At 47.3% G+C, this 25,669-nt stretch overlaps 1 protein-coding gene across 7 annotated transcripts in view; it reads left to right on the top strand.

Moving 5' to 3' along the window:
* dlg2 (discs, large homolog 2 (Drosophila)) overlaps positions 1-25,669 on the top strand; it is a 1,378,721-nt gene that overhangs the window by 1,225,958 nt on the left and 127,094 nt on the right. For all 7 annotated transcript variants that reach the window (XM_038818412.1, XM_038818411.1, XM_038818410.1 and 4 more), the window contains one exon: positions 23,798-23,873. In XM_038818412.1, the coding sequence (XP_038674340.1) occupies positions 23,798-23,873 (76 nt within the window). The remainder of the gene's footprint in view (positions 1-23,797; positions 23,874-25,669) is intronic.

Raw genomic sequence — 25,669 nt, 5'->3', positions numbered from 1 at the left:
GGACAATGGCTGGTCTGTAGACCATGAGCTTGGTGCTGGGTTTGAGGTCTCGGTCTTCAAACACTCTGTTCCTCAGATACCCGAAGTCTGTACTGATGCATTGGAGTCATACTGGATTTCATCGTCAATGTCTACTCACACAGGGAGGAGGCTCTCGAGATATGAGAAATTATCCACTTTGTCCTGGGGCTCACGTGGATCTTGATGGTCGGGGACAGTTTTGCGGGCTGGTAGAGGACCTTTTCTTTTCATAGAATCATAGAATCCCTACAGTGCAAAGGAGGCCATTTGGCCCATCGAGTCTGCAGGGACCCTCTGAAAGAGCACCCTACCTAGGTTCAGGCCCCCACCCAATCCCTGTAACTCAACCCAACATTTTGGACATGAAGGAGCAATTTAACATGGCCAATCCACCTAACCTGCACATATTTAGACTGTGGGAGAGAACCAGAGCACCCGGAGGAAATCCACCCCGACACGGGGAGAAAGTGAAAACTCCACACAGTCACCCAAGGCTGGAATTGAACCTAGGTCCCCGGTGTTGTGAGGCAGAAGTGCTAGCCACCGTGCCAGTTTTCGGGATGTTTATCCCAGTACACTGAGTAAGACTGTATTTTCAAAACTCAAACATCCCCCCTTTCATATTGCACAAAAACACAAACATCCCATTTTTCCTAGTGAAAAAAATACATTTGTCTGCTCGATCCTGTGTGACAGTGCGTTGCGCACATTACCCACTGATTTTGCATTGTCGTGCGTCCTGAAGGCCACCTTGGAGAACGGTTACCCGGAGATCAGAGGCTGAATGCCCTTGACTGCTGAAGTGTTCCCCAACTGGAAGGGAACATTCCTGCCTGGCAATTGTTGCGCAATGTCTGTTCATCCATTGTCGCAGCTTCTGCATGGTCTCACCAGTGTACCACGCTTCGGGACATCCTTTCCTGCAGCGTATGAGGTAGACATAGTTGGCCGAGTCGCACGAGTATGTACCGCGTACCTGGTGGGTGGTGTTCTCACGTGTAATGGTGGTATCCATGTTGATGATCTGGCATGTCTTGCAGAGATTGCCAGGGCAGGGTTGTGTGGTGTTGTGGTCGCTATTCTAAAGGCTGGGTAGTTTGCTGCAAACAATGGTTGTTTAAGGTTGCGCAGTTGTTTGAAGGCAAGTAGTGGGGGTGTGGGGATGACCTTGGCAGGATGTTCATCTTCATCGATGATGTATTGAAGGCTGCGAAGAAGATGTTGTAGTTTCTCCGCTCCGGGGAAGTACTGGACGACGATGGGTACTCTGTCGGTTGTGTCCCGTGTTTGTCTTCGGAGGAGGTCAGTGCGTTTTTTTTGCTGTGGTGCGTTGGAACTGTCGATCGATGAGTCGAGCGCCATATCCCGTTCGTACGAGAGCATCTTTTAGCATCTGTAGACGTCTGTTACGCTCCTTCTCATCTGAGCAGATCCTGTGTATACGGAGGGCTTTTCCAAATGGGATGGTTTCTTTAATGTGTTGAGGTGACCATCCTTGATGGAGATGAGTGTGTCCAAGAATGCAACCGATTTTGGTCAGTCGTCCATGGTGAGTCTGATGGTGAGATGGAACTTATTGATATCATCGTGTCGTCGTTTCAGTAATTCTTCGCTGTGGGTCCAAAGGAAAAAAAATGTAATTGATGTATCTGGTGTAAAACATCGGTTGAAGGTTCTGTGTGGTGAAGAGGTCGTGTTCAAACTTGTGCATGAAGATGTTGGCATATTGAGGTGGGAATTTGTTCCCCATGGCTGTTCCGTGCGTCTGGATGAAGAATTTGTTGTCGAAGGTGAAGATGTTGTGATCCAGAATGAAGTGGATGTGTTGCAGAATTGCGTCTGGCGATTGGCAGTTGTCGGTGTTGAGAACTGAGGCTGTTGCAGCAATGCTGTCATCATGGGGGATGCTGATGTAGAGTGCCAAGACGTCCATTGTGACGAGGAATGTTCCCGGTTCAACTGGTTCATGGGTGCTGAGTTTCTGTAAGAAGTCTGTCGTGTTGCGACAGAAGCTGGGCGTTCTTTGTACGATGGGTTTCAAGATGCCCTCGATGTTACCAGAGAGGTTCTCACACAGGGTCCAATTGCCTGATACAATAGGCCAGCCTGGTGTGTTGGCCTTGTGTATTTTCGGGAGGCAGAAGAGATCTCCAGCGCGGGAAGTGCGATGAGAGCACGTAGGGTGCGCTGAAGGTCTGAATCGAAGGTCTTGATCAGTCTGTTGATTTGGCGGGTGTGTTCTTTGGTCGGATCTGCGGGTAACTGTTTGTAGTGATCCTGGTTGTTGAGTTGTCGGTACACTTCTTTGCAGTAGTCCGTTCTGTTCAGTATGACGGTGACCCTTCCTTTGTCTGCTGGCTTGATGACGATGTTGCGGTTGGTCTTGAGGATGTGGATGGCGTTGCGTTGTGCTTGGGTGACGTTCAGGGCTGTCTTGTGAATGCGACTGATGAATCTGGCATTGACGGGACTCCTGACGGCTTCAGCATACATGTCGCGTCCAGGGCAGCAGCCTTCCGGAGGGGTCCAATTCGACTCTGTGCCTCATTTACAGCCTCTAGTTTGTTTTCTTTTGTTCTTTTTCGCAACTTTTTTGAAGATCTGAAACTTTATGTTCCAGGTTTCTTAAGTGTCTTCTCAGCACCTTTTCCAGGGTTCAAAAATCTGTTTTCTCTTATCATTGTAACAGTCACAGGCCAATTGCCTCCCATCGACTTGACTGAACCAGCCAGTTATTTTGTGTATACTTTTTCATCAGACTCATTTGCTGATATCTCTCAGGTGGTCATCTGTACAAGCCTGTTTGATTATTTTGAGTGAAATGATTAAACTTCTTGCAGTTAAAACACTGCTCTCCCCATATTAGACAATCTTTCTTTTACTGCACATGCTGTCCTCCATAGTATTTACTCCTGCCTTTGTCTGCGATTCCCCAGCTCTTTAGACCTGGAATATCTCTGAGCATAATATATCTTCTGGTTTTCTCTGCCATACATGTGCTCTTGATGATGTTTGACAACACAATTTTGAGATACATCGATTGCTTTCTTTAGAATCAGTGTCTTTCATTTTTCAGTGGACTTGCTCTGACCGAGGGGTGGCACAGTGGACCAATCTAACTTTATTCAGGTCATTTTTATCTGTCTGACTTCACGTGATGCTGCCAGCTGTGTTATTGCTGTCACATACTGTTCAATGGTCTCATTTTCATTCTGAACTCTAATGTTGAATGCATGACATTCATATGTAACATTCACTCAGGGTTCAAACTGTGCTTTCAAGGCTATCAAAATCTCTGTCTTTTTTTCTTTGTTAATTTATTAGATTTAGAGTGGTATTCACGTCGTAGCAGTCCTTCCCCAACTGTGTTAAAAGTGTGGCTACTCTTATTGGTTCAGGCTTGTTCATTACGCCTGTTGCAATCTCATAATTTTGCCATTGTAAGTGGAAAGAAACTGCCAATTCTGACACATTTGTTTTGACTGGAGATGGAATTGGAAAGTTTACAAAGTTTGCCATGTTTAATCGCAAAGCATTCTTAGAAGCTGTCTGCAGATTTGTACACGCCTGTATGCCTTTCTGAGCTGTGCCTCATTTGCAGCCTCTGGTTTGTTTTCATTTGTTCTTTTTAGCAACTTTTTTGAAGATCTGAAACTTGGTGTTCCAGGTTTCTTAAGTGTTTTCTCTGCACCTTTTCCAGGGTTCAAAAATCTGTTTTCTTTCACAGAAGAACACTATATTTCATGTGTTATTGCAGTAATCTTCATCAATATGTGCTCAGTGAGTCTTTACTGAACTGATCAGAAATGACAGCCTACACTCGACTGCCTCATGGCAGAATCGCATGACTATGGCAAGCTATGTAGTACACCCAAAACGATTGCAGTTTCAAAATCCAAATACCCAGTATTGAGATCCCTTTCCCCCAATGGGAATTGTTCATTCTCAAGGAAGCTCCTCCTTCAATCAGGTAGAGAGAAGGAGGGCAGCTGAGCAAGGCCAGGTACACCCTATCCAGGGAGTTGTGGAACCTGTTGCTGTGACAAGGCCTGCAATGAGAGACATAAGCAGGAGGTAGATGAATGAACTATCTTGCCAACAGAGTATCCTGCACAGGATGACATACCTCTAAGTGTCAGAATACTTGAGAAGACTTTGTCTCTCCAGGGAGACAGTCATATCATTCTATGACATGTTGGCTGGAGAGATTGCCTTAAGTAAGTTAAAAGTCCATGGTGTTAAGGGGAAGATCCTAGCATGGATAGAGGATTGGCTGACTGGCAAAAGGCAGAGAGTGGGGATCATAGAATCTACAGTGCAGAAGGAGGCCATTCGGCCCATCGAGTCTGCACCGGCCCCTGGAAAGAGCACCCTACCCAAGGTCAACACCTCCACCCTATCCCCATAACCCAGTAACCCCACCCAACATTAAGGGCAATTTTGGACACTAAGGGCGATTTAGCATGGCCAATCCACCTAACCTGCACATCTGTGCGACTGTGGGAGGAAACCGGAGCATCCGGAGGAAACCCACGCACACACGGGGAGGACGTGCAGACTCCGCACAGACAGTGACCCAAGCTGGAATCGAACCTGGGACCCTGGAGCTGTGAAGCGATTGTGCTATCCACAATGCTACCGTGCTGCCTATAAAGGATTCTTTTTCAGGATGGCAGCTGGTGACTAGTGGTGTGCCTCAGGGGTCTGTGCTGGGACCACAACTTTTTATGATATACATTAATGATCTGGAAGAAGGTGCTGAAGTAACTGTTGCTAAGTTTGCAGATGATACAAAGGTCTGTAGAGGGACAGGTAGTATTGAGAAAGCAAGGGGGCTGCAGCCTGCAGAAGGATTTGGACCGGCTAGGAGAGTGGGCAATGAAGTGGCAAATTAAATACAATGCGGAAAGGTGCGAGGTTATGCACTTTGGAAGGAGAAATTTAGGCATAGAATATTTTCTAAATGGGGAAATGCTTAGGAAATCAAAAGCACAAAGGGTACTTGGGAGTCCTTGTTCACGATTTTGTTATGTTTAACGTGCAAGTTCAGTTGGCAGTTAAGAAGGCAAATGCAATGTTAGTATTCATGTTAAGAGGGCGAGAATACAAGACCAGGGAGGTACTTCTGGTCAGACCCCATTTGGAGTATTGCGAGCAGTTTTGGGCCCTGTATCTAAGCAAGGATGTGCTGGCCTTGGAAAGGGTCCAGAGGAGGTTCACAAGAATGATCCCTGGAATGAAGAGCTTGTCGTATGACGAAAGGTTGAGGACTCTGGGTCTGTACTCGTTGGAGTTTAGAAGTATGACAGGGGATCTTATTGAAGCTTACAGGATACTGCGAGGCCTGGATAGCGTGGACGTGGAGAGGATGTTTCCATTTGTAGGAAAAACTAGAACTAGAGGACACCATCTCAGACTAAAGGGACGATCCTTTAAAACAGAGAAGAGGAGGAATTTCTTCTGCTAGAGGGTGGTGGATCTGTGGAACCCTTTGCCAAATCACTGAGTGTCTTTAAGACAGAGATAGACAGGTTCATGATTAATAAGGGGATCAAGGGTTTTGGGGAGAAGGCAGGAGGATGGGGATGAGAAATATCAGGCATGATTGAATGGCAGAGCAGACTCGATGGGCTGAGTGGCCTAATTCTGCTCCTCTGTCTTATGGTCTTTTGGCCTCAAAATTATGCCAGTTGACACCCTATATCTGTGACATTGAAGATAACGGTGGTTAAGAAAGTTTTGCCTCTGGTTCCTTCGAGGCATCATCTGGAGATTATTTAAAGTATAAGGACGGAAGTCTTCACAGTATCTGTTTCCATGAGAGGTTTTTATTGAACTGCCTCCAGAGGCTACCTCATGGCATAGTCACAGGACTGGAAAGCCAGAGCTGTTAATCAGGCTGGTTACATTTCAACCCAACAGAGACCTTTGCAGCCAGCGGCCCATCATTACATAAAGATTTCAGGCATGCCCATGCATTCATTTCATTTTGCAAATACAACATAAGTCAAGCAGACAGAGCCAGAGGATTTGCTAACATTTCAGGATTCATAAAAGTGCAAGAGGTAACAATTGCACACATGCCTGAATTAAAGCACTATTGGCACAGTCAGAGACATTCATGAACAGAAGGGTCTCCCATTCTATCAATATGCAGCCTGTATGTGACCATAGACAAAGGATAATGCAGGTGTTTGTGCACTATCATGGTAGCTGCCATGATGTGTATGTACTTAGACACTCCCAGTTGTCACAGTTGTTTTGTGCACTGCAACCTTTTGAATGATTGGCTTCTGGGATATAAGGGATGCCCCCTCATGAGATGGCACACGACCCCAGTCCGAAATCTGTGCAAAGAGCCTCAGTAGAGGTGCAAGGAGTGCCTTACCAAGGCCATCATTGAGCAGACCATTTGAATTGTTCAGGTGGCATTCTGCAATATGCTAACGCTTGTGTATCACTGATGTTCAAGCTCCAGATTGGGGAAGCTCTGGCAGAAGAGGGAGGATTAAATAGAGCAGGTCCCATCCGATGAGGAACCTGAGGATGAATGTGATGATGAGAAGGTTGAGCCATGTCTGCCAGCTGTGCAAGTCAGTGCACAGGATGGTTTGGATGCCAGAGAAATACAAGGTTCGCTAATAATGTGAAAATGTAACTGGCAGTATGTAATTTAATCTACAAGGCCATCTTGGCCAGCTTCACCTTGTTTTGATATCTCCTATATGTTAACAACAGGGCAGCCTGTGCATGTGCGATATGGAGGTACCAAACAGGTCAATCAGAGGAGCCCATATAAACACAAACTCCCTTAAGAGCATGCGATCAATCCAAATTAAAACCAGCACAACACATTAAATACCAATGCAGCTGCTGCCAGAAGTACAAAGAAAAATTACAATTAAGCAATCACCCATGTGAGCCCATGCATGACTAATGTGTTTTCTTGAATAATATCTGGGTGCTGTGGCGTGGTGCTCCCCCCTCAAAGGATATTGAACCTACAGGATTCTCGGCAACAAAAGGCACTGAATGTATTCAAGAAATAGATTTTCTTTCAATTTTAATGGCATCAAGAGGCATGGGGGAAAGTGGGAATACGCATTGAGGTAAAGGACCAGCCATGATCATATTGAATTGCGAAGCAGCTCGAAGGGCCCATCTTTTCTCCTAGTTTCTATGTCATTGAGCCCCGATGGCACTGCAGCCATGTCCTTCAGCTGCTGACTACCTCTAAACCTCCGTGCAGGCTGCTTTAATCTGGTTGTGAGGTGGTCTCATCAGCAGGCATGAAGACCTCCTGCCTATCACTCTGAGCCTGGAGAAGGACTCGCAGGGAATTATTGTCAAACCATGGGGCCGCCGATGGACTGGGCCCCTCCACTGCTCATCACTACATTCTTCCAGCCATTTGGTGCTCCTACAGCCTCCAGATAGAAACGTACAAAATAGGAGCAGAACAAGGCCAATCAGCCCTGCGAGCATGCTCTGCCAGCCAATAAGATCTTGGCTGATCTGTTTGTTATTTAAATTTCACATTCCCACCTACCCCTGATAACCTTTGATTCCCTTGCCAACAATAATCAATCTCCCTCCACCTGAAAAATGTTCAGTGATCGCACCTCCACTGCTCCCTATGGCAGAGTTCACAAGCTGCACAACCCTCCAAGAGAAAGAAATTCTCCTAATCTCTGTCCTGACAGTGCTCCCTAGTTTTGAACACACCCACAAAGGAAACATCCACCTTGTCAAGACCATTCAGGATATTATATTGTTAAATCAAGTCACACCTCACTCTTCTAAACTCCAATGGAAAGAAGCCCAATCTATCCAATCTTTCCTCCTCAGGCAGCCCGCTCATTCCAAGTATCAATCTAGTAAACTCTGTGGAGAGATAAACAGATTTTAAGGATATAATTGTCGTCCTATTCTAAACATTCCAGAAGATAAATGGGACAGGTGTGTTCCGATATTAATTTTCTGCCTGGCAAAGGTCCTGAATGCTACAATGCTGGCACAATAGTCACCTAAATGGGAAAATAAGCTCTCACCTGCTGCTCTAGCAGTTCAATGGATTTAACAGTCTCCTTGGTAAAAACGTCTGCCCACAATCCAAAGTTGTGCAGGTTAGGTGGCTTGGCCATGCTAAATTGCCCGTTAATTGGAAAAAGAAAGAAAAAAAAAGGAAAAAAAGATTAATATAATTTAGGGCTCCTTTATTCTTCCAATCGAATCAAGTTAAATTCTGTGAATATCTGTTAATAACTATTTTCGTTGAAATATTTATAATTGTTGTTCTCTGAAATTCCCCCAATACATCCATTTCCTAATGAAGTTGAAATGCCCTAAACTGTATATGATGTTCTAAATTGGGATTTACCAATGAATTATCCAAGATTAAAATAATTTGCCTTGACTATCAATCAGATTTGCTTGACATGCTTTCCAGTACTTGAACAACTTTCCAAATAGCTTCACACCAACTGAACACGAGCAAATGAGTAGTCAACAAACCTTCCAACATCTTCTGTCAAAGAACAACCCACAATTGACAAAATTCCGAAACCAAGGGCAAATCCAGCAGTGCACCGTGACGCCATGTTGGAACGCCAAACCTCTAAGACCATGCCAAAGTTGTCCCCAGACCTCATCATAATAATGCAGCTCATCCGTCAGAGTCTATCCCAATATCAATCATCAGGTGTATTACAAAGTGGTGGAAGTGGGAAGATGGAGATCGATAATGCCCCCCCCGTTGTTATGTGGATGGAGGCAGGAAAGCACTCCTGCTTTCTAACTCACGTTTTGGAGACTAAGTCCCCATGCCGACATGAAAACGGTGGTCTTTTACAGCAGGAAAACTGGCATAAAAGGGCCACCGATTCCTCGTTTTGCTGGGGCTAGTAGGGAGGCAGCGTAGAGCTCGCAGCTCTAGCTGCCAATATGGCTCCCAGCACTTCCGGTTCAGAGACCGTGCTCCATGGCAGACTCAGCCCGCGGACCCTGAACTGCCAAAGTAGTGCCCCCCCCCCCATCGGCCGCTCACGCGTCCCGGACTGCCCACCCACAGTGCCCCCAGCCCTGAATTAAATCCCCTCTGCCCGCTAATGGTCCCTCCCCTGACTGTGGCAGCCGTGCACCGAGTCCACAGCCGTCATGAAGAGTTCACGAATGGCGTGAGCACACGTAAACGTCGCTGTCAGGAACTCAGCCGGTCGGGGACAGAGCATCACGGTGCGGACCTCAGACAATTGTCTAAGGCGGTGGATACGCTGCTTTTCGGGGGGCGGAGAATTCAAAAACCAGAGCCACTCCCAATTTTGGCACCAAAACGGATTCTCTGCCCCGTCGTCGAACATGATTTCCGCGTCGGGGAGCAGAGACTCCAGCCCCACATCTCTAGTTTATTTTTGGAATCACAGAAACCATTGAAAATGTATTACTCAAGAGGCCTTTTGGCACATAGTCTAGTCTATGCCTGTCAACTAGTCTATGCCTGTCAACAAAGAACTACCCAGCTAGCGGACGTCAGTTTGGGAGGTGCTGTCTAAGGATCCTTGGCGCGTTCCTGCAATGCATCTTGTAGATCAGATCAGTGTTTGTCAAACCTTTTGCCCGGGACCGATTTGTACCAACTGGCCATCCTTTGGGACCCACACCGGCTGACCTTCATGACTCACGGCAGCCAACCTTCACGACCCACGCCGGGCCGACTTTAGCGATCCACGCCACCCAAACTTTGCGACCCATCGTTTTAATTTACCTTTTTAAAAAAGATTTAGCGTACCTAATTCATTTTTTCCAATTGAGGGACAATTTAATGTGGCCAATCCACCTACCCTGCACATCTTTGGGTTGTGGGGGTGAAACCCACGCAAACACGGGGAGAATGTGCAAACTCCACACTCACAGTGACCTAGAGCCGGGATTGAACCTGGAACTTCGGCTCTGTGAGGCAGCTGTGCTAACCACTGCTGCCCTATTTGTGCATACCTTTAATGCGACAGGTGAGCCTGCTTGGTCGTCGTGATCTCACTTGCTTTATCATTCAGTGTTACATTACTGCTAAGGACTTCAGCTGATGAGTTCAGCTGCATCCTTTGTAAAATAAAAGCAAGTCGTTTGTCCTCAAACTCGCCATGCTTAGTCTTCAAATGCCTTTGATGTTTTGAGGTTTTTAATCTTTCATTTATCAGTATTTCCTTGCATGAGCTTTAAATCCTGATTTGCATTGACAAAATTAACAATGCCATACCTCAAGAAACCATCTTTATACTGCTTTGTTCCCGATTTCAGCTTCTTCATGGGTTTTTCATCAAAGGCCCCAGAGTTCTGCTTTGTCTGGCCGTTCAGTCTCCTGAGAAACTCATTCCAGGCAGATTCAATTGTGAGATCCTGGCCTGTTTGTGTCTCTGGCAATCTCTTCCTTATTACAAACTGATCCATCTTCAGTTCTTCACACAATCCTGTTGCTTGCTTGCTGGTCGCTACAAAATGGAGGAATCTCTCCTCCATGATTTTGCGGCCAAAGCATGGATCGCGTGACATCAGTGTACATGCCGTGCCGGGTGCGTGACCTGCTCTCTGCTGCCACTTCTTGTGTGAAGACTGCAGTTTTCAAAAATAAATTTTGTCCTGGGATAGCGCGCTGACGTCAGAAGGAAATGGTACAGGGACAGCGTGCTGACATCAGGAGGTAGCATTCTGCCCCGTTGGGCTCCGGGCCTGTGCAATACTGGATCCGCCTGAGGGGACATGCATGTGGACAGCATTCTCTTTTTCTAAACAGCACATGGAGTCCCATGAGTTTTATTTGTCAAGATTGATAACTTATAATACACCATTATAGTGACATGATTGCAGAGGTTTAATCATTCACACAGATTTCACATGCTGTTCCTTAAATTCCACTTGCCCTGCCCCAGAGGAGAATCACACATCATTTATTCTCTGTGATTTCCGCTGGTGCCTTCTTCTTTGCTCTCAGTTTGAAGAACAAACAAATTGCTGCAATCCCTCTTCATGTAGCTATCACATAACTCCTGCTCAAAGTAATGGTGTAGGCATTGAAGTACTTGTGGAAGGCAGTGAACTGGTGCTGACAGCCAGCACCATGACTCGCCATTCTCACCCCTCACACAAATTTCACTCGACCGCTCTCAGTGTCCTTCACAGGCCCCGAGCAGTCCCACCGCCAGAAATACCGCCCCCTCCTCCTCCTATTGGTCAGAGGAACAATGGGGTGCCAGATGCAATGTCAGCAAAGTTATCACCTATTGGATAACCCAGGTGAATCGGACAGAACGAAGCAACATGCTGTGGCTCATGGCAGTCACGGCGGCATTTTCAGCCTAAAGGCTGGTCACAGCCAGCTTTTTTAAAAAGCCGGTGGCAGTTATTGGGTGCTTCTCTTCTCCCACAATCGGGAACACCACAACTGACCGCTCTGCAACCCTCCCAACACCTGTGGGTCACTGCCCTAAGTTTGAAAAACTCTTGCAGCTGGTGCACACTGCTGCAAGTATCCACTCGACACTTCTGGCTGAAGATTGTTGCAAATGCTTCACCTTTATCTTTTGCAGTGATGTGCAGTGTTCCACCATTGTTGAGGATTCAGATATTTGTGGAGCTTTCTCCTTCAGGTGAGTAGGTTCCCACCACCATTCATGACTGGATGTAGCAGGATAACAGAGTTTAGATCTGATCCACTGATTGTGGGATCACTTAGCTCTGTCTGCCACATGCTGCTTGAAATGAAAATGAAAATCGCTTATTGTCACGAGGAGGCTTCAATGAAGTTACTGTGAAAAGCCCCTAGTCGCCACATTCCGGCGCCTGTCCGGGGAGGCGGGTACGGGATTTACACTGTTTGGCATGCGAGTAGTCCCAAGTTGTAGCTTCACCAGGTTGACACCTCATTTTTAGGTATGCCTGGTGCTGCTCTGGCATCCCCTCCTGTACTCATCATCCTGTACCCTGCTGTGTCCTCCACAACATTGAGCAGCAGAGTGGAAACATGCTGGAGGAGAGGGATGAACCCCACGGGGGGGCAGAGTACCAAGGAGAACAGCCTGAGGTGGATGTGGGGATGGTGAAGGAGGGTGGGGGGGGGGGGGGGGGGGGGTGGAGGGGAACATGTGGGGCCGGGGTAGCAGTGCAGGCCTGGGCTACTGTATGTCCTGTTGGACCTCATTGGGCACAAGTGTATGCACCATGCTAACACGTCTGTCTTTCACTCCCTGCAGACAATGAATTTCGGAATCTGACCAGGAATGGTTGCCATTATCCTTGCCGTTGCAGTCCTGGGGGATGCACTGAGGCTGAACGAGCAGGATCTGCTCGGCGAGAACCCTGCAGCAGCGGAGCCAGCCCGAGAGGAACAGGAGTCAGTCGGTGAGGATGGAGAGCCGGCTGCCCAATAGGCCGAGGAAGAGGTGGGATGGAAGTGCCACATTCGGCCTTATGTGTACCGGCACCACCTGTCATTTGAGGAATTGCTAGACTGGGCATGTCGTCAAAAACTCCGGCTGAGCAGAAGGAATGTACTGCATATCTGCCAGATATGGCGCACCTGGAACAGCCGGGATGTGGAGGAGGACACCTGCTCCCAGTGGCCGTCAAGTTGATGGTCGCCCTGAAGTCTTTTGCCGCCGAGTCCCTCCAGACGCGGGGGGGGACCTCAGTGCTCAGGTGCATCCGCGCCCTCACGGAGGTCCTGCATGCCCGCTCAGTACAATATATCTGCCTCAATGTGGACCGAGCCCACCAGGATGCCGAGGCAGCGTGGTTCACCACCATCGCCGGGATGCCCCAGGTTCAGGGGGGGATGCATGTCCCCCTACGAGCACCGGCGCATGAGGGAGTGGTCTTCACAAACCAAAAGGGGTTCCACCCCTTGAATGTGAAGCTTGTGTGTAACCAGGAGATGCACATCTGCACCCGATACCCGATAGATAAAGGATCTGGATCGGCGCAGGCTGGGAGGGCCGAAGGGCCTGTTCCTGTGCTGTAATTTTCTTTGTTCTTTGTTCTTTGATACCCGGGCAGCATGAATGATGCCTTCATCCTGCCGCACAGTTCCTGACACATTCAAGGGGTCACCCTTGTAAGGGGTTGGCTGTTGGGTGACCGGGGTTATCCCTGCGGTCATGGTTGATGACGCCTCTCCAAAAGCCACAGACCAATGCGGAGACCCGCTACAACGATACTCATGCCGCAACCAGAGCCATGATCGATCAATGCATCAGCATCCTGGAGATGGGATTTAGTGCCTGAACCGCTCTGGAGGAGCCCTCCAAAATAGCGCTAGGAGGCTCCTGCACATCATGGTGGCCTGCTGTGTCCTCCACAACATTGTGCAACAGAGTGGCGACATGCTGGAGGAGGGGGATGAACGGCAGGCCTAGTCCGACGACGAGGATGAGGGGGAGTGCCAGGTTGGGCATGGCATGGGGCTTGGTAGGCTTGGGTGAGCGCCAAGGCCAGCACACGTGGGATGCTCTAATTGCCTCCAGATTCGCCAATGAGGAGGCCTGACTGACAGCAGCACGAAAGTCCTGTCCCACCCCCACAATGCCCCCACCCCCCCCAACCAACAGAATACCCCCATCCCATGACCACCCTCCCCACATAAACACCCCCCCTCTCCCCCCGCACCCCAGCTCTTGCAACCCCCTCCAGGGGAGGTCGTGCCTGACGAACCTGTTAGAATTCTTTGAGGAGGTGACAAGTAGGTTAGACCAGGGAAACCCAGTGGATGTGGTCTATCTGGATTTCCAAAAGGCCTTTGATAAGGTGCCACACAGGAGGCTGCTGAGTAAGGTGAGGGCCCATGGTGTTCGAGGTGAGCTACTGGCATGGGTTGAGGATTGGCTGTCTGACAGAAGGCAGAGAGTTGGGATAAAAGGTTCTTTTTCGGAATGGCAGCCGGTGACCAGCGGTGTCCCACAGGGTTCAGTGTTGGGGCCGCAGCTGTTCACCATATATATTAATGATCTGGATGGAGGGACTGGGGGCATTCTAGCGAAGTTTGCCGATGATACGAAGTTAGGTGGTCAGGCAGGTAGTGCTGAGGAAGTGGGGAGGCTTCAGAAGGATCTAGACAGTTTGGGAGAGTGGTGCAGGAAATGGCTGATGCAATTCAACGTGAGAAAATGTGAGGTCTTGCACTTTGGAAAAAAGAATCCAAGCATAGACTACTTTCTAAACGGTGAGAAAATTCATAATGCCAAAGTACAAAGGGATCTGGGAGCGCTAGTCGAGGATTCCCTAAAGGTAAACATGCAGGTTGAATCTGTGATTAAGAAAGCGAATGCAATGTTGTCATTTATCTCAAGAGGGTTGGAATATAAAAGCAGCGATGTGCTACTGAGCCTTTATAAGGCTCTGGTTAGGCCCCATTTGGAGTACTGTGTCCAGTTTTGGGCCCCACATCTCAGGAAGGACATACTGGCACTGGAGCGTGTCCAGCGGAGATTCACACGGATGATCCCCGGAATGGCGGGTCTAACATATGATGAACGGCTGAGGATCCTGGGATTGTATTCATTGGAGTTTAGAAGGTTAAGGGGAGATCTAATAGAAACTTACAAGATAATACATGGCTTAGAAAGGGTGGACGCAAAGAAACTATTTCCGTTAGGCGAGGAGACGAGGACCCGTGGGCACAGCCTTAGAATTAGAGGGGGTAAATTCAGAACAGAAATGCGGAGACATTTCTTCAGCCAGAGAGTGGTGGGCCTGTGGAATTCATTGCCGCGGAGTGCAGTGGAGGCCGGGATGCTAAATGGCTTCAAGGCAGAGATAGATAAATTCTTGATGTCGCGAGGAATTAAGGGCTACGGGGAGAATGCTGGTAGGTGGAGTTGAAATGCCCATCAGCCATGATTGACTGGCGGAGTGGACTCGATGGGCCGAATGGCCTTACTTCCACTCCTATGTCTTATGGTCTTATGGTCTTATGTTTCCTACCTGCCTCACTACAGGGTGCGTGCCCTGGGTTGGCAGTAACAGCGGGCCTGGTCCATGGGCTGAAGGATGATGTCAACCCGCTCCATGATGAGCTCTGGTGCTTTGCATCATTTGTCAACGTTTAACTCCTGTCTACCTCAATTTTCACTGCATATGAGCTGATGAGCTGGCCATTCCATCACAAATCCCACTGAACACTTGGAGTGGCGGATGGGGGGTACGGGTTAGGGTACAGAAGGATAGATGTGGGGCAAGGTACCGAGGCGGTCATGTTGGCTGACCTGGGGGCCCTGGCATCCCATCATCTCCCCTCCAACACCCCCTCCCACCCCCCCCCCCCTCGCCACAGAGCCCCCTCGCCAGCTAGCCCAGCCCATCCCTCACACACTTCTGACAGAGCACTGAGGCGGGTTGAAATATTTGTGAACAGGTGTTCATTATGAACAGGTGTGTCCTTGCCTCTAATGCTATCCTGTGTGCTGCATCCATGCCAACCTAACTGGTGTCTAACGTCCTGGCATTACGGGCCCCAACGCTACACCTAGGTGGATCCCCAGGCAGTACATTGGTGGGGGAGGGGGTGGGGGGGGGGGCCTGCTGCAATACCTGCCCTGTGACCTGGGTCCCCTTTGGCGGCTGTACTCTAGTGCAACCAGGCCTGGATGGGCCCGGCAGTCATCGGATGTCCCAGATGGCATGGTGCCACCTTGTCCTGCCCATCGGATGCAACAGGGACTGGAGGAGGGGGGAGTGAAAGGTGCTATGGTATTCCATCACCTCCCCTGCGAGGGTCACCAGGATGGAGCCCATCACCTCTTCCTCACTCGGGTGCCTGAAAGCCCTGGGCTACTCCTTGGAATGGTTTTGCTGCTGGAGCAATCCGTGGGCTCCTCCTCCACCCGGGGGAGTTATGGAGGCCTGTTCACATCTCGACCAATGCTCGCGGTCATGGAGCACAGGGACTGGCCACCTCCCTCTGGGACTGTGTTACATCCCTCTCTAACTGTTCCACTGCTGTGGGGTGGGGTGACAGGTTGAGAGGGTGGTGGAGTGCTGGGGTTGAGGTGGTGTGGGGAAGGTGATGGTTAGGGTGGTAGGGTGGTATTGGGGTGGTGGGCAGATGAGGTGTTGTGGTGGTGTAGGGGTGGTAGGGCCATTTGGGGGAGGTTGGGGCAGTGCGAGTGTGGTGGGGTTAGGGTGGTGGGATCATGTGGGGGAGGTGGGGTGTTGTGGTGGTGTAGGGGTGGCGAGGAGTTTGTGAGATTGGAGTGGTGCGGTTGGAGTGCTGGTGTGGGGGTGGTGGATTTGGTGTGGGGGTGGTTTCTCTGAAACGGAGAATGCAGCCAAATATCGCCGGCCCCAATCTCATTAATTATGCAACCGGGTGTTTGCACCATATTCTGTGGCAGTGCAGGCCTGATGCCATGTAGTCCATCATCGTATCTGAGCACCATATTTAAAATACCCAACATCACTTACCCACTATTGAAGAAAGAATATGGACCTCCTAAAATATTTTTGCATCTCTGGGAACACTCTGAGGCTGAAAGATAGACCCCCTTGATGACACTGGATCTGGAAGATAGACCCCATTGAAAGATAGACCCCCTTGATGACACTGGATCTGGAAGATAGACCCCATTGAAAGATAGACCCCCTTGATGACACTGGATCTGGAAGATAGACCCCATTGAAAGATAGACCCCATTGATGACACTGGATCTGGAAGATAGACCCCATTGAAAGATAGACCCCATTGATGACACTGGATCTGGAAGGTCCACCTGTAGCTCTTCCTCCAACGACTGCTGTGGTGTTCCAGGGTCCAGGGTTTCTGGTGGCCTCCATACTGCAGCCTCAGTCATTATTTAGGTGAATCCTAATGTTTACCTGGCATGTTGTCCCTGACATGCTTTGCACCAGCATGTTTACCTGCTGGTGCCATGTTATATCAGGCATGGGCGGAAGATTCTAATCAGTCCTTCATCTGCATCTCATTAGTGGGATGCAAATCAGTTTAACTCCAGCCTCCTGCAGATTTTCCGATCATAATGGCAGGCACCAGCAGGTGATCTGCAGAAAACTCACGCTGATATGAAACTGATCCATGCACTACCACAAAAAAAAATCCCCCCCCCCACCCCTCCTCTCCCACTCGTCATTGAATCCAGCAGCAGGACCATGGGAGAATTATACCCACCGTTTCAAGTCCAATATGGCCAGGCCCTTCCTATTGTCGGGATCTTCGGTACTGGCTTTCCCAGTCGTGAGGTGACGGGCGATGATAATGGTCACTGACATTGGCGAGACCGGAAGAAGCCAATGGCGAGCTGCCTTCGCCACCGGAAAACCCACCACAGGTGGGCCGGAAAGTTCTGGCCGATAACTCTTCTTTGGAACTGGGATTCCCAGTTCCGAGGCTTGACAATGCTGGTCAGAATCACCACAGTTTCCTTCCTTGTTTCCTTTTACAATCTGGGATATTTTCCAATATTGTGCAAGTCCTATACTGTAGACTAACACTACAAGAAGGCTGGTGATAACTACATACATTTATTTCACTTAGGACACTTCTGGGTATCAAAGGAACAGTTCCAAATGATCAGCCTGCCCTCATTTTCAACCCAGGTTCCAGAAACAAACAGTGTGATAACTTAATCACAGAATCCACTGTGCTACCTATTATTTGGCTAGTAATTATTTTAATTTGCAGAGGACTTAGCTAATACTGCCCTAATTCAGAGTAATGGATTTTAATTTAGGTGTGACATGCAGCCATTAATATTCACAAGGGAGAAATTTGCAGGGTTGCTGCACATTAGTGCTTCCATTCAGAATTTCTGCTGCGATTGAGCGGAGAATCGGTTTCGACGCCAAAATTGTGGCAGGCGCCGGTTTCACGCCAAATTCTGCAGTGTCTCGGCAGTGGCGTCTGTGGTGATATGCATCACTGTAAATGCACAAGGGGTTAAAGTAAATAACGTAGACTAGCCAGACACTAGAGGGAGCACCAGAGACATGACACACAGACATTCAACCAATAGGCCAGTGAGATAGGACACGACCAATGGGCATTCACGACACACACAGAGGTGACACTACCACAGGGAGGCATTTCACCAACCCATATAAAAAGACACAGCACACATGATCTTCCTCTTTCCAGTGGAGACACTCAGTGAGTACACAAGGTTGATTTGAAACACATCACATCCACCACGTGGATTGTAGCAGACTGGTTCGTCAGTGTGAGTAGCTATAGCAGGATTAACAGGAGAGTCAAATACAAGTAGGAAAATTGTTAACAGTTTAATAAATGTGTTAAAGCTATCTCCAAGTCTGAACCTTCCTTTGTCAGAGGGCACATCAAGGAAGCAGCTTATGCTACGTCAAGAGCATAACAAAACATGGTACCAGTGAGTGACTGTTAAATCCATATAGTTACAACTCAGCAAACAGTGACAACAAGCAACAGCAGCCAGGCAAGATGATGTTCAAGATTCCGGTTCCACAGCAGCTCAGGTACCAAGGCAATCTCAGTGAAAACTGGCATGTGTTCAGGCAGAGATTTGAGATCTACCTGGTGTTGCCCGACCTAGATGGTGTGGCGGATGCTGAGAAAATAAAGCTTCTACTTACCATCGCGGGTCCAGAAGCAGCTGAAATCTTCCAGACCTTCAAGTACTCAAAGGGGCAAAACAAGAGCGACTTCCAGGCAGTCCTGGACAAATTCCAAGAATTCTGGAGGAACATACAAGAAGAAAAGGTAAAGGAGGCGCCAAAACTCACCATGAGGTAGGCTTGCAGCAACGAACGGCAGTTTTGATTTGCAGCCATCTTGGAAAAGGTGCTGCACATGCGCAGTTGCGCAAAGAGCGCACAGAATGGGAAGGTCCGTTTGTGCTTGCGCGCGAAGCCGCACATTCGCAATTGCGAAAAAGGCCCCAAGTAAAGGAACAGCGATATGCGCATGCGCAATCGCTTCCTATGATTCAAGTCACACGCTTCGTGACATCAGAGGCCCCAGACCATGCCTACCTCAAGGGGAAATGTCCCAAAACACAAAAAAAAGTTTTAAAGCCGTAAAACCCGATTCTTTCACCTGGAATGACAGCACAATGCCTGAAATTCGACCAGTAGCTGAAAGTAACCTCCGCAGAACCCTGCAACAAGCAGTAAGCACCGCCCAAAGAGATTATACAGTCCTTGAAGACTATGACTCAGACCTTGAATTCTTCTTTGGACATCGCAAGCCCAGTGCCAGCTCCGACACAAAACGTGATGATATGGTCTTGGAAGACAACGACTCAGACGAAGATTTCACCTTGGGAGATGGCTACCCCAGTACCAAATCCGAACCGCAACTAGAGGTGTTGTACATTGAAGACCCCGACAATGAGTTCTTCGGATTAGGAAATCCTCAGCCCAGCATATATGACATCCCGACTCGTGAGTGCAGGATTATGCTGCGGCCTGACACCAAGAGACAGAGAGCGGTACAAGCCCACAGGGAGTGGCCTGCTGCCACACAGAGAGTGGTCCATGCACCGCGAAGGGTTCCCGACTCCACACAGAGAGTGGTCCATGCACCACAAAGGGTCCCAGCCTCTACACAGGAAGCGATGAAAGATTCAAAAGCGAGACAACTGCACGTCTCCACACCGAGCTCGTGGTCAGCCTCCACAATATAAGAAACGCAAGACTCCACACCGCAGTCCTTGCATGAACAAGAAGTGACTCAAGTGACACAAGCCTGACTCCACACAGAAAGTGGTTCACGCACCACAAAGTGTCCCAGCCTCCACACACAAAGTGATGAAAGACTCCACAGCAAGACAACTGCATGTCTCCACACAGAAAGTGACTCCAGTGTCACAAGCCTCTACAGCGAGCTCGTGGACAGCCTCCACGATAGAAGCAACGCCAGACTCGAGAGCGCAGTCCTTGCATGAACAAGAAGTGATGACAGTCTCCACAGCGAGACCAATGCATGATTCACACAACGAATGCTGCAAGACTCCACAGAGGGAGTGACACAAGCCTCCACAGCGAGCTCGTGGACAGCTTCCGCGGTAGATGCAACACAAGACTCCAAAGCGCAGTCCTTGCATGAACAATACCATGAAGGTCTAGCAACCTCCTCTGAGCAACCAGCAGCAGACGATGCAAGTCTGCCATGCTCAAGTGAACAACAGAAAGACTATGACAGTCTGCCACGCTCAAGTGAACAACAGAAAGACTATGACAGTCTGCCACGCTCAAGTGAACAACAGAAAGACTATGACAGTCTGCCAGCTCAAGTGAACGACAAGAAGACACTGAGGCTCTACCCAGTGTATGTGCGACACGTGACGACGGCATCCCACTTCCCATACAAGATGTGCAATGTGACAGACCTCAGCTAGAATGTACAGAGGCACTCGACAATCACAGTGAGACTACTGGTGACTCCGGTGACACCACATTAATTCAAACCTCATCCGCTCGAGCCTCTCCACAAGCAAATGCATTCCTGAATATTTTAACTCCAGACGTGGAACATCAAGAAACCTCAGAAGATTCAAGTGAACCAGAAAGGGCTCCAGACGGGGAGCATCGACAAGCCAAAACTGACTCAGGTGAAACAGACCAGACTCCAGACGGGGAAAATCAACAAGCCAAAGCTGATTCAAGTAAGCCGGACATGACTCCAGACGGGGAGCGCCGCAAACTCAGTGACGGCACGCTCGAGGAAACAGAAGATGCCACAAAGCACGCTGACACGAGTAACTGTGTGAAGGACTCGTATTATCCACAGAGTGTGGTCCTTGAGAACAAACACGACAACAAAACCAACCAACACAACAACAACATCAAAGACGATAACAAGAAGCATACCAAAGGCAACAGCGTCGACAACAAGCACGACAAACACAAAGCCACTGGAACTACGACTGGTACAACATGGTACAACTCTGCAAATGTGGGACACTGTTACTGCTCAGCTCAGTACAATGACATACCATGGCAGGACGACACAGATTGCATACATCGCTACCATAAGCATAGAAAGAAAGAAAGAGTCCACATCAGACAACAAAGTGATTTGACCACTTCTTGGTTCCTTACACACAGGGACACTGACGGCTGTTTACAAAGCAATGGCACCATCAACATCACCAACTCACCAACCAAACAAGAAAGCCACTCGACCATAATAATTAATTAATTTTAGACTCATGCATATGATTTGGACTTATCGTTTAATGATCACTGTTATCATAACTTGTACAGAGCATCACTTATCTACCTGTTTTTGTTCAATTTCCTTTAACACTGTACAGAAAATATGTAACATAAAAAAGGGGGGATCTGGTGATATGCATTACTGTAAATACACAAGGGGTTAATGTAAATACACGTAGACTAGATAGACACTAGAGGGAGCACCAGACATGACACACAGACATTCAACCAATAGGCCAGTATGGTAGGACACGACCAATGGGCAGTCACGACACACACAGAGGTGACACCACCACAGGAGGGCATTACACCAACCCATATATAAGGACACAGCACACACGATCTTCCTCTTTCCAGTGGAGACACTCGGTGAGTACACAGGGTTAATTTGAAACACATCACACCCACCACGTGGATTGTAGCAGATTGGTTCGTCAGTCTGAGTAGCTATAGCAGGATTAACAGGAGAATCGAATCCAAGTAGGAGAATCGTTAACAGTTTAATAAATGTGTTAAAGCTATCTCCAAGTCTGAACCTTCCTTTGTCAGAGTGCACATCAAGGAAGCAGCTTATGCTATGTCAAGAGCATAACAAAACAGCGTCAATGTATTCCACTCCGCATGTACAGTAAACACCCTTGGCATATCATTAGCGGCCTAACTCGGTATTTTCTGGGGCATCTGCGATTCTCTGCCTCTACCAGGGTGAATTCCCAATGGCGAGGTTCACATGTGCTTTTACAAATTGTGAAACTGGGGCAGCATGGTGGTGCAGTGGGTAGAACTGCTGCCTCACAGCACCAAGGTCTCAGATTCGATCACGGCTCTCAGTCACTCTCCGTGTGGAGTTTACTCATTCTCCCTTTGTTTGCGTGGGTTTCACAATCACAGCCCAAAAGATGTGCAGGGTAGGTGGATTGGTCATGCTACATTGCCCCTTAATTGGAAAAAATGAATTGGGGTCTCTAAATTTATTTATTTTTAATTGTGAAATGGCCGCTGTGGCTGCTGAGGGAGAGAGAGCTTCCCTCTCTTTGTATTCCAGAATACAAAGTACGGAAAGGGTACGGAAAGTGTTCAACAACTGCATAGTTTGCTGACAGTCGTGCCGCTGGCCGGGGGCTTTTGCCAGGGCCGGGTGAGTAGCCGGACGTGGCCAGGAGGTGGGCTGTGGGTTTGGGGTGGACAGACACAGAACACCATTGCCGCAGCCTGCAAGGCAGCCACGTAGCTGCGCACACGTCTGACTGCCACTGTGAACTTCGGGCTGCAGGTCGAATGGGTGTCCGCCCCCCCCCCCTCCCCCCCCCCCCCCCCCCCCCCCGCCCCAGGCCACCCCCCTAGGTGCCCTCTGGCCCCAGCCGACCAATCAGCAGGATGGGCACACTCCAGCGCAACCAATGCCATCTTGTTGGCCGGGATGGTGTGTGCGGGGAGTGAATTGTGAATATGCAGCTGCAGCTCGTCAGCCTCCTGAGTGTCAATCGCGAATCTGGTAAATCCAGCACAGTCGCTGAATCAGTCCAGGCACCAATTTTGCTGTCGTGGAAGTCCACAAATCCTGCCCCAGTGTCAACACTTCAGGAACGGAGAATTCTGCCGCATGGATGCCAAGAGAACCCAAAGTTCAAACAACACAATTTATTATATCCTTCAGTTATTTCTTTTGCAAAAAAAAATTGACTCGTTCTTGAATACGATCATACTGTTTTACCTCATCATCTCCTGGGACAGTTTGTTCCAAAAAATTACCTACCTGTCTATTCACCTTCCATTTTCTGAATGTGTCTGCCTTCCTATTAATTGAATTTGGTTTATTTATGCCCTTAGTATGTTGTATATTAACTAACTTTTCAGGACAGCAGGCAGGGTCTTGAAGCTGGAGGGCCAATCAGAGGTCTTCCAGTTGAAAGCAGAAATCTGCTGCAATGGAAAGGAAGTTGGAAAAAGGCATTTCAAAGTGGAGTCAATCTGTCTCCAACTTACTTAAGCTTCCATTAAAAACATGGCCCATGCAGTCAGGCCACCACTGTGGGAGGGGGAAGCCGCTCTGTAGGGTGACCTGTGACTGTTTCTTCACTCAGGCAGGAATGAGGGTCTCTATAGGTCAGCCTGCAGCACTTGACCTCATTAAGCCCTTCGCAAGACTTGTGCAGCACCCCACCCCCGCCCCCCCCCGCCGCAAACCTAGGGCCAGAATGTAGTTGGGAACCAGACTAGTGGAGCTATTTTTTATGTCAGCCCACCTTTATCCCAGACCATGCTGGGGCTAAAATGAAGCTCAAGTGGTTTTTAAATGAATGTTGACCTGTTGAGTATATTTTTAGTGTGACAGTTGTCAGATGATGGTTCAGGAGTGTTAAGTATCATATGATTCCATAACCAGTTATCATATAAATATCACTCTTGCAATACCTGGGTGAAATAGGGATGTGATTTTTACTTTAAAATCTGTCTAACAATTGTAGCGGTTCGGTTCTCCATTAGCCATCCATCAAATAAAACTTCTCAGTATTCTTGACTGAACCATTGAATCAAAATATTCTAGTCTGATGGACTATTAATCCTTCTGTATTTCCAGAGTTGAAAGGAAAGAACGATCTAGACTTAAAACTGTAAAGTTCAATTCTAATCCTGGAGTGATTGATGCCAGAGGGGTAAGTGAAAAAAATAATGCTGCTGTTGCATACTAAATTTGATAATTCCAGAACTATATTTCAGACGACATTCAAGATACCAAGTGAAGTTCTGTATGCATTTACTATGGTTGAAGAATAGATTTACTGTCCTAAACGTCAGCTCAGATTTAATGTATATTTATAAATATCATACTGTGAATCATTTAATGTGGTGAATATAATGCAAACATGTTGGAAAAGGTTAAAAGGAATACTGTACAACATGTGACTATTTCATGTATGTCTATTTAAAATACTCGGCATGATTATTCCAGCACCTTTTGCACATTGATGCTCCCTTTTGCATCAAAAATGTAAAGCCAAAACATAAAAACATGTAAATCATGGTCTTGAAGTTGTTATGTACATAGATGATAAATGTGGCACTTAAAATGTTCACCGTGAGGAACACGATACTTAAAATTCAACAGACAGCTAACCAACTGTAGAAGTAAAACTTTTACAAAAATATATATGACAATCTTAAACTCCAAGAAATTTGACTGAACTTCTTTGTGAGGGTAAAATTCTATTGCTTAATTAAAGTGCATTGATTAATATGGTTCAATGCTCTCGATCTATAAATACTATAGATTTTTGTAGACATCTAGCTTTGTTGTGATGCAAGGTATCAGAGACCACATAACAGACAACTGAAAATTTTGGATTAATTAATTAAAGTTGATTAAATAAAGTTGGTAAAATGCTTAAAATATTGTTAATTTTCTCAAAGCGAAAGTTGCATAAGGTTTAACTAATTACTAACTAATGTTCTAATGTTTTGGAAGTTTATTTTGATTGTTTTTTTACTCCTACAAACGTTACATCGATTCTTAGTATTATTGAAAATGAATTGTTTTTAAGAAAAATTGCCTATGTTGAATCAGCAAAGCAATTATTGTATTTTATTCTAAGTCTTCTAAAAACAAAAAATTCTGTGCTTATGAACAGAATGTGCTTGATACAAACTCTTCTCATCAATATTTGTTCACTAATATTTTAATGTACTTTTAACCTTTGGGTTTCTGTGTACAAATGGATCTTATATGAAAGTGTAGCTGCATTCAATAGGCAAGTAATCATATTCACTGTAATTTAGTTATAGTTGCTAAATTTCATTTGCTTTGGTAACAGAAGTCTTCAATTTAGTCCAACTCATATATTCCACGGGGTAATTTATTCAGACTATTTAAGCCAAGATGCAGATAAACAGGTATAGTTCACGGGTAAAAAGATTTCAGAACTGACTAGAAGAAAAATAATGGCAGTGAACAAAGGTACAAGTCAAACATAGCACATTGATGTTATTCCAATTAATCTTTCTAGTAATGTGAGCCATGTCAGAGTTGAGTGCAAATGGGTTGTTTATTTCAACATATTGCTTTAGCCTACGAACTACTGAACTGATCACCATTATCTACAATTTTCAGCTCACTTCACTTTTCTTCACTGACTCTAAACTTACTCGAAGGGTTCAGTGGATGCTTTCTGGGTTCTTGTCCAAATGTGTGTTAGCCCTGGAAGTGAGTGTCATCTGTCTATCTGACTTTGGGAAATGACTACGGAATTAATCTTATCCTCACCTAACATCTACTCTTGAACTTCCAACAATGGGTCACAAGAGGTCAATCAGAAAAGCATTGAGACCATTTGTGTCTCCCACTGAGGACAGTTAAAATTAGTATAAAATATGAAACCACCCAGCTATTCTTTGTAAATCCTCTGGGTCATCCAAGAAACTTTTTAAAAATGTTTTTGTTGTCAAAGAGGACCAT

Source organism: Scyliorhinus canicula, chromosome 14 (genome assembly GCF_902713615.1).
Source record: "Scyliorhinus canicula chromosome 14, sScyCan1.1, whole genome shotgun sequence".
NCBI lineage: Eukaryota > Metazoa > Chordata > Chondrichthyes > Carcharhiniformes > Scyliorhinidae > Scyliorhinus > Scyliorhinus canicula.
The sequence above is the reverse complement of the archived record's forward strand: the minus strand, read 5'-3'. Positions and strand labels throughout refer to the sequence as shown.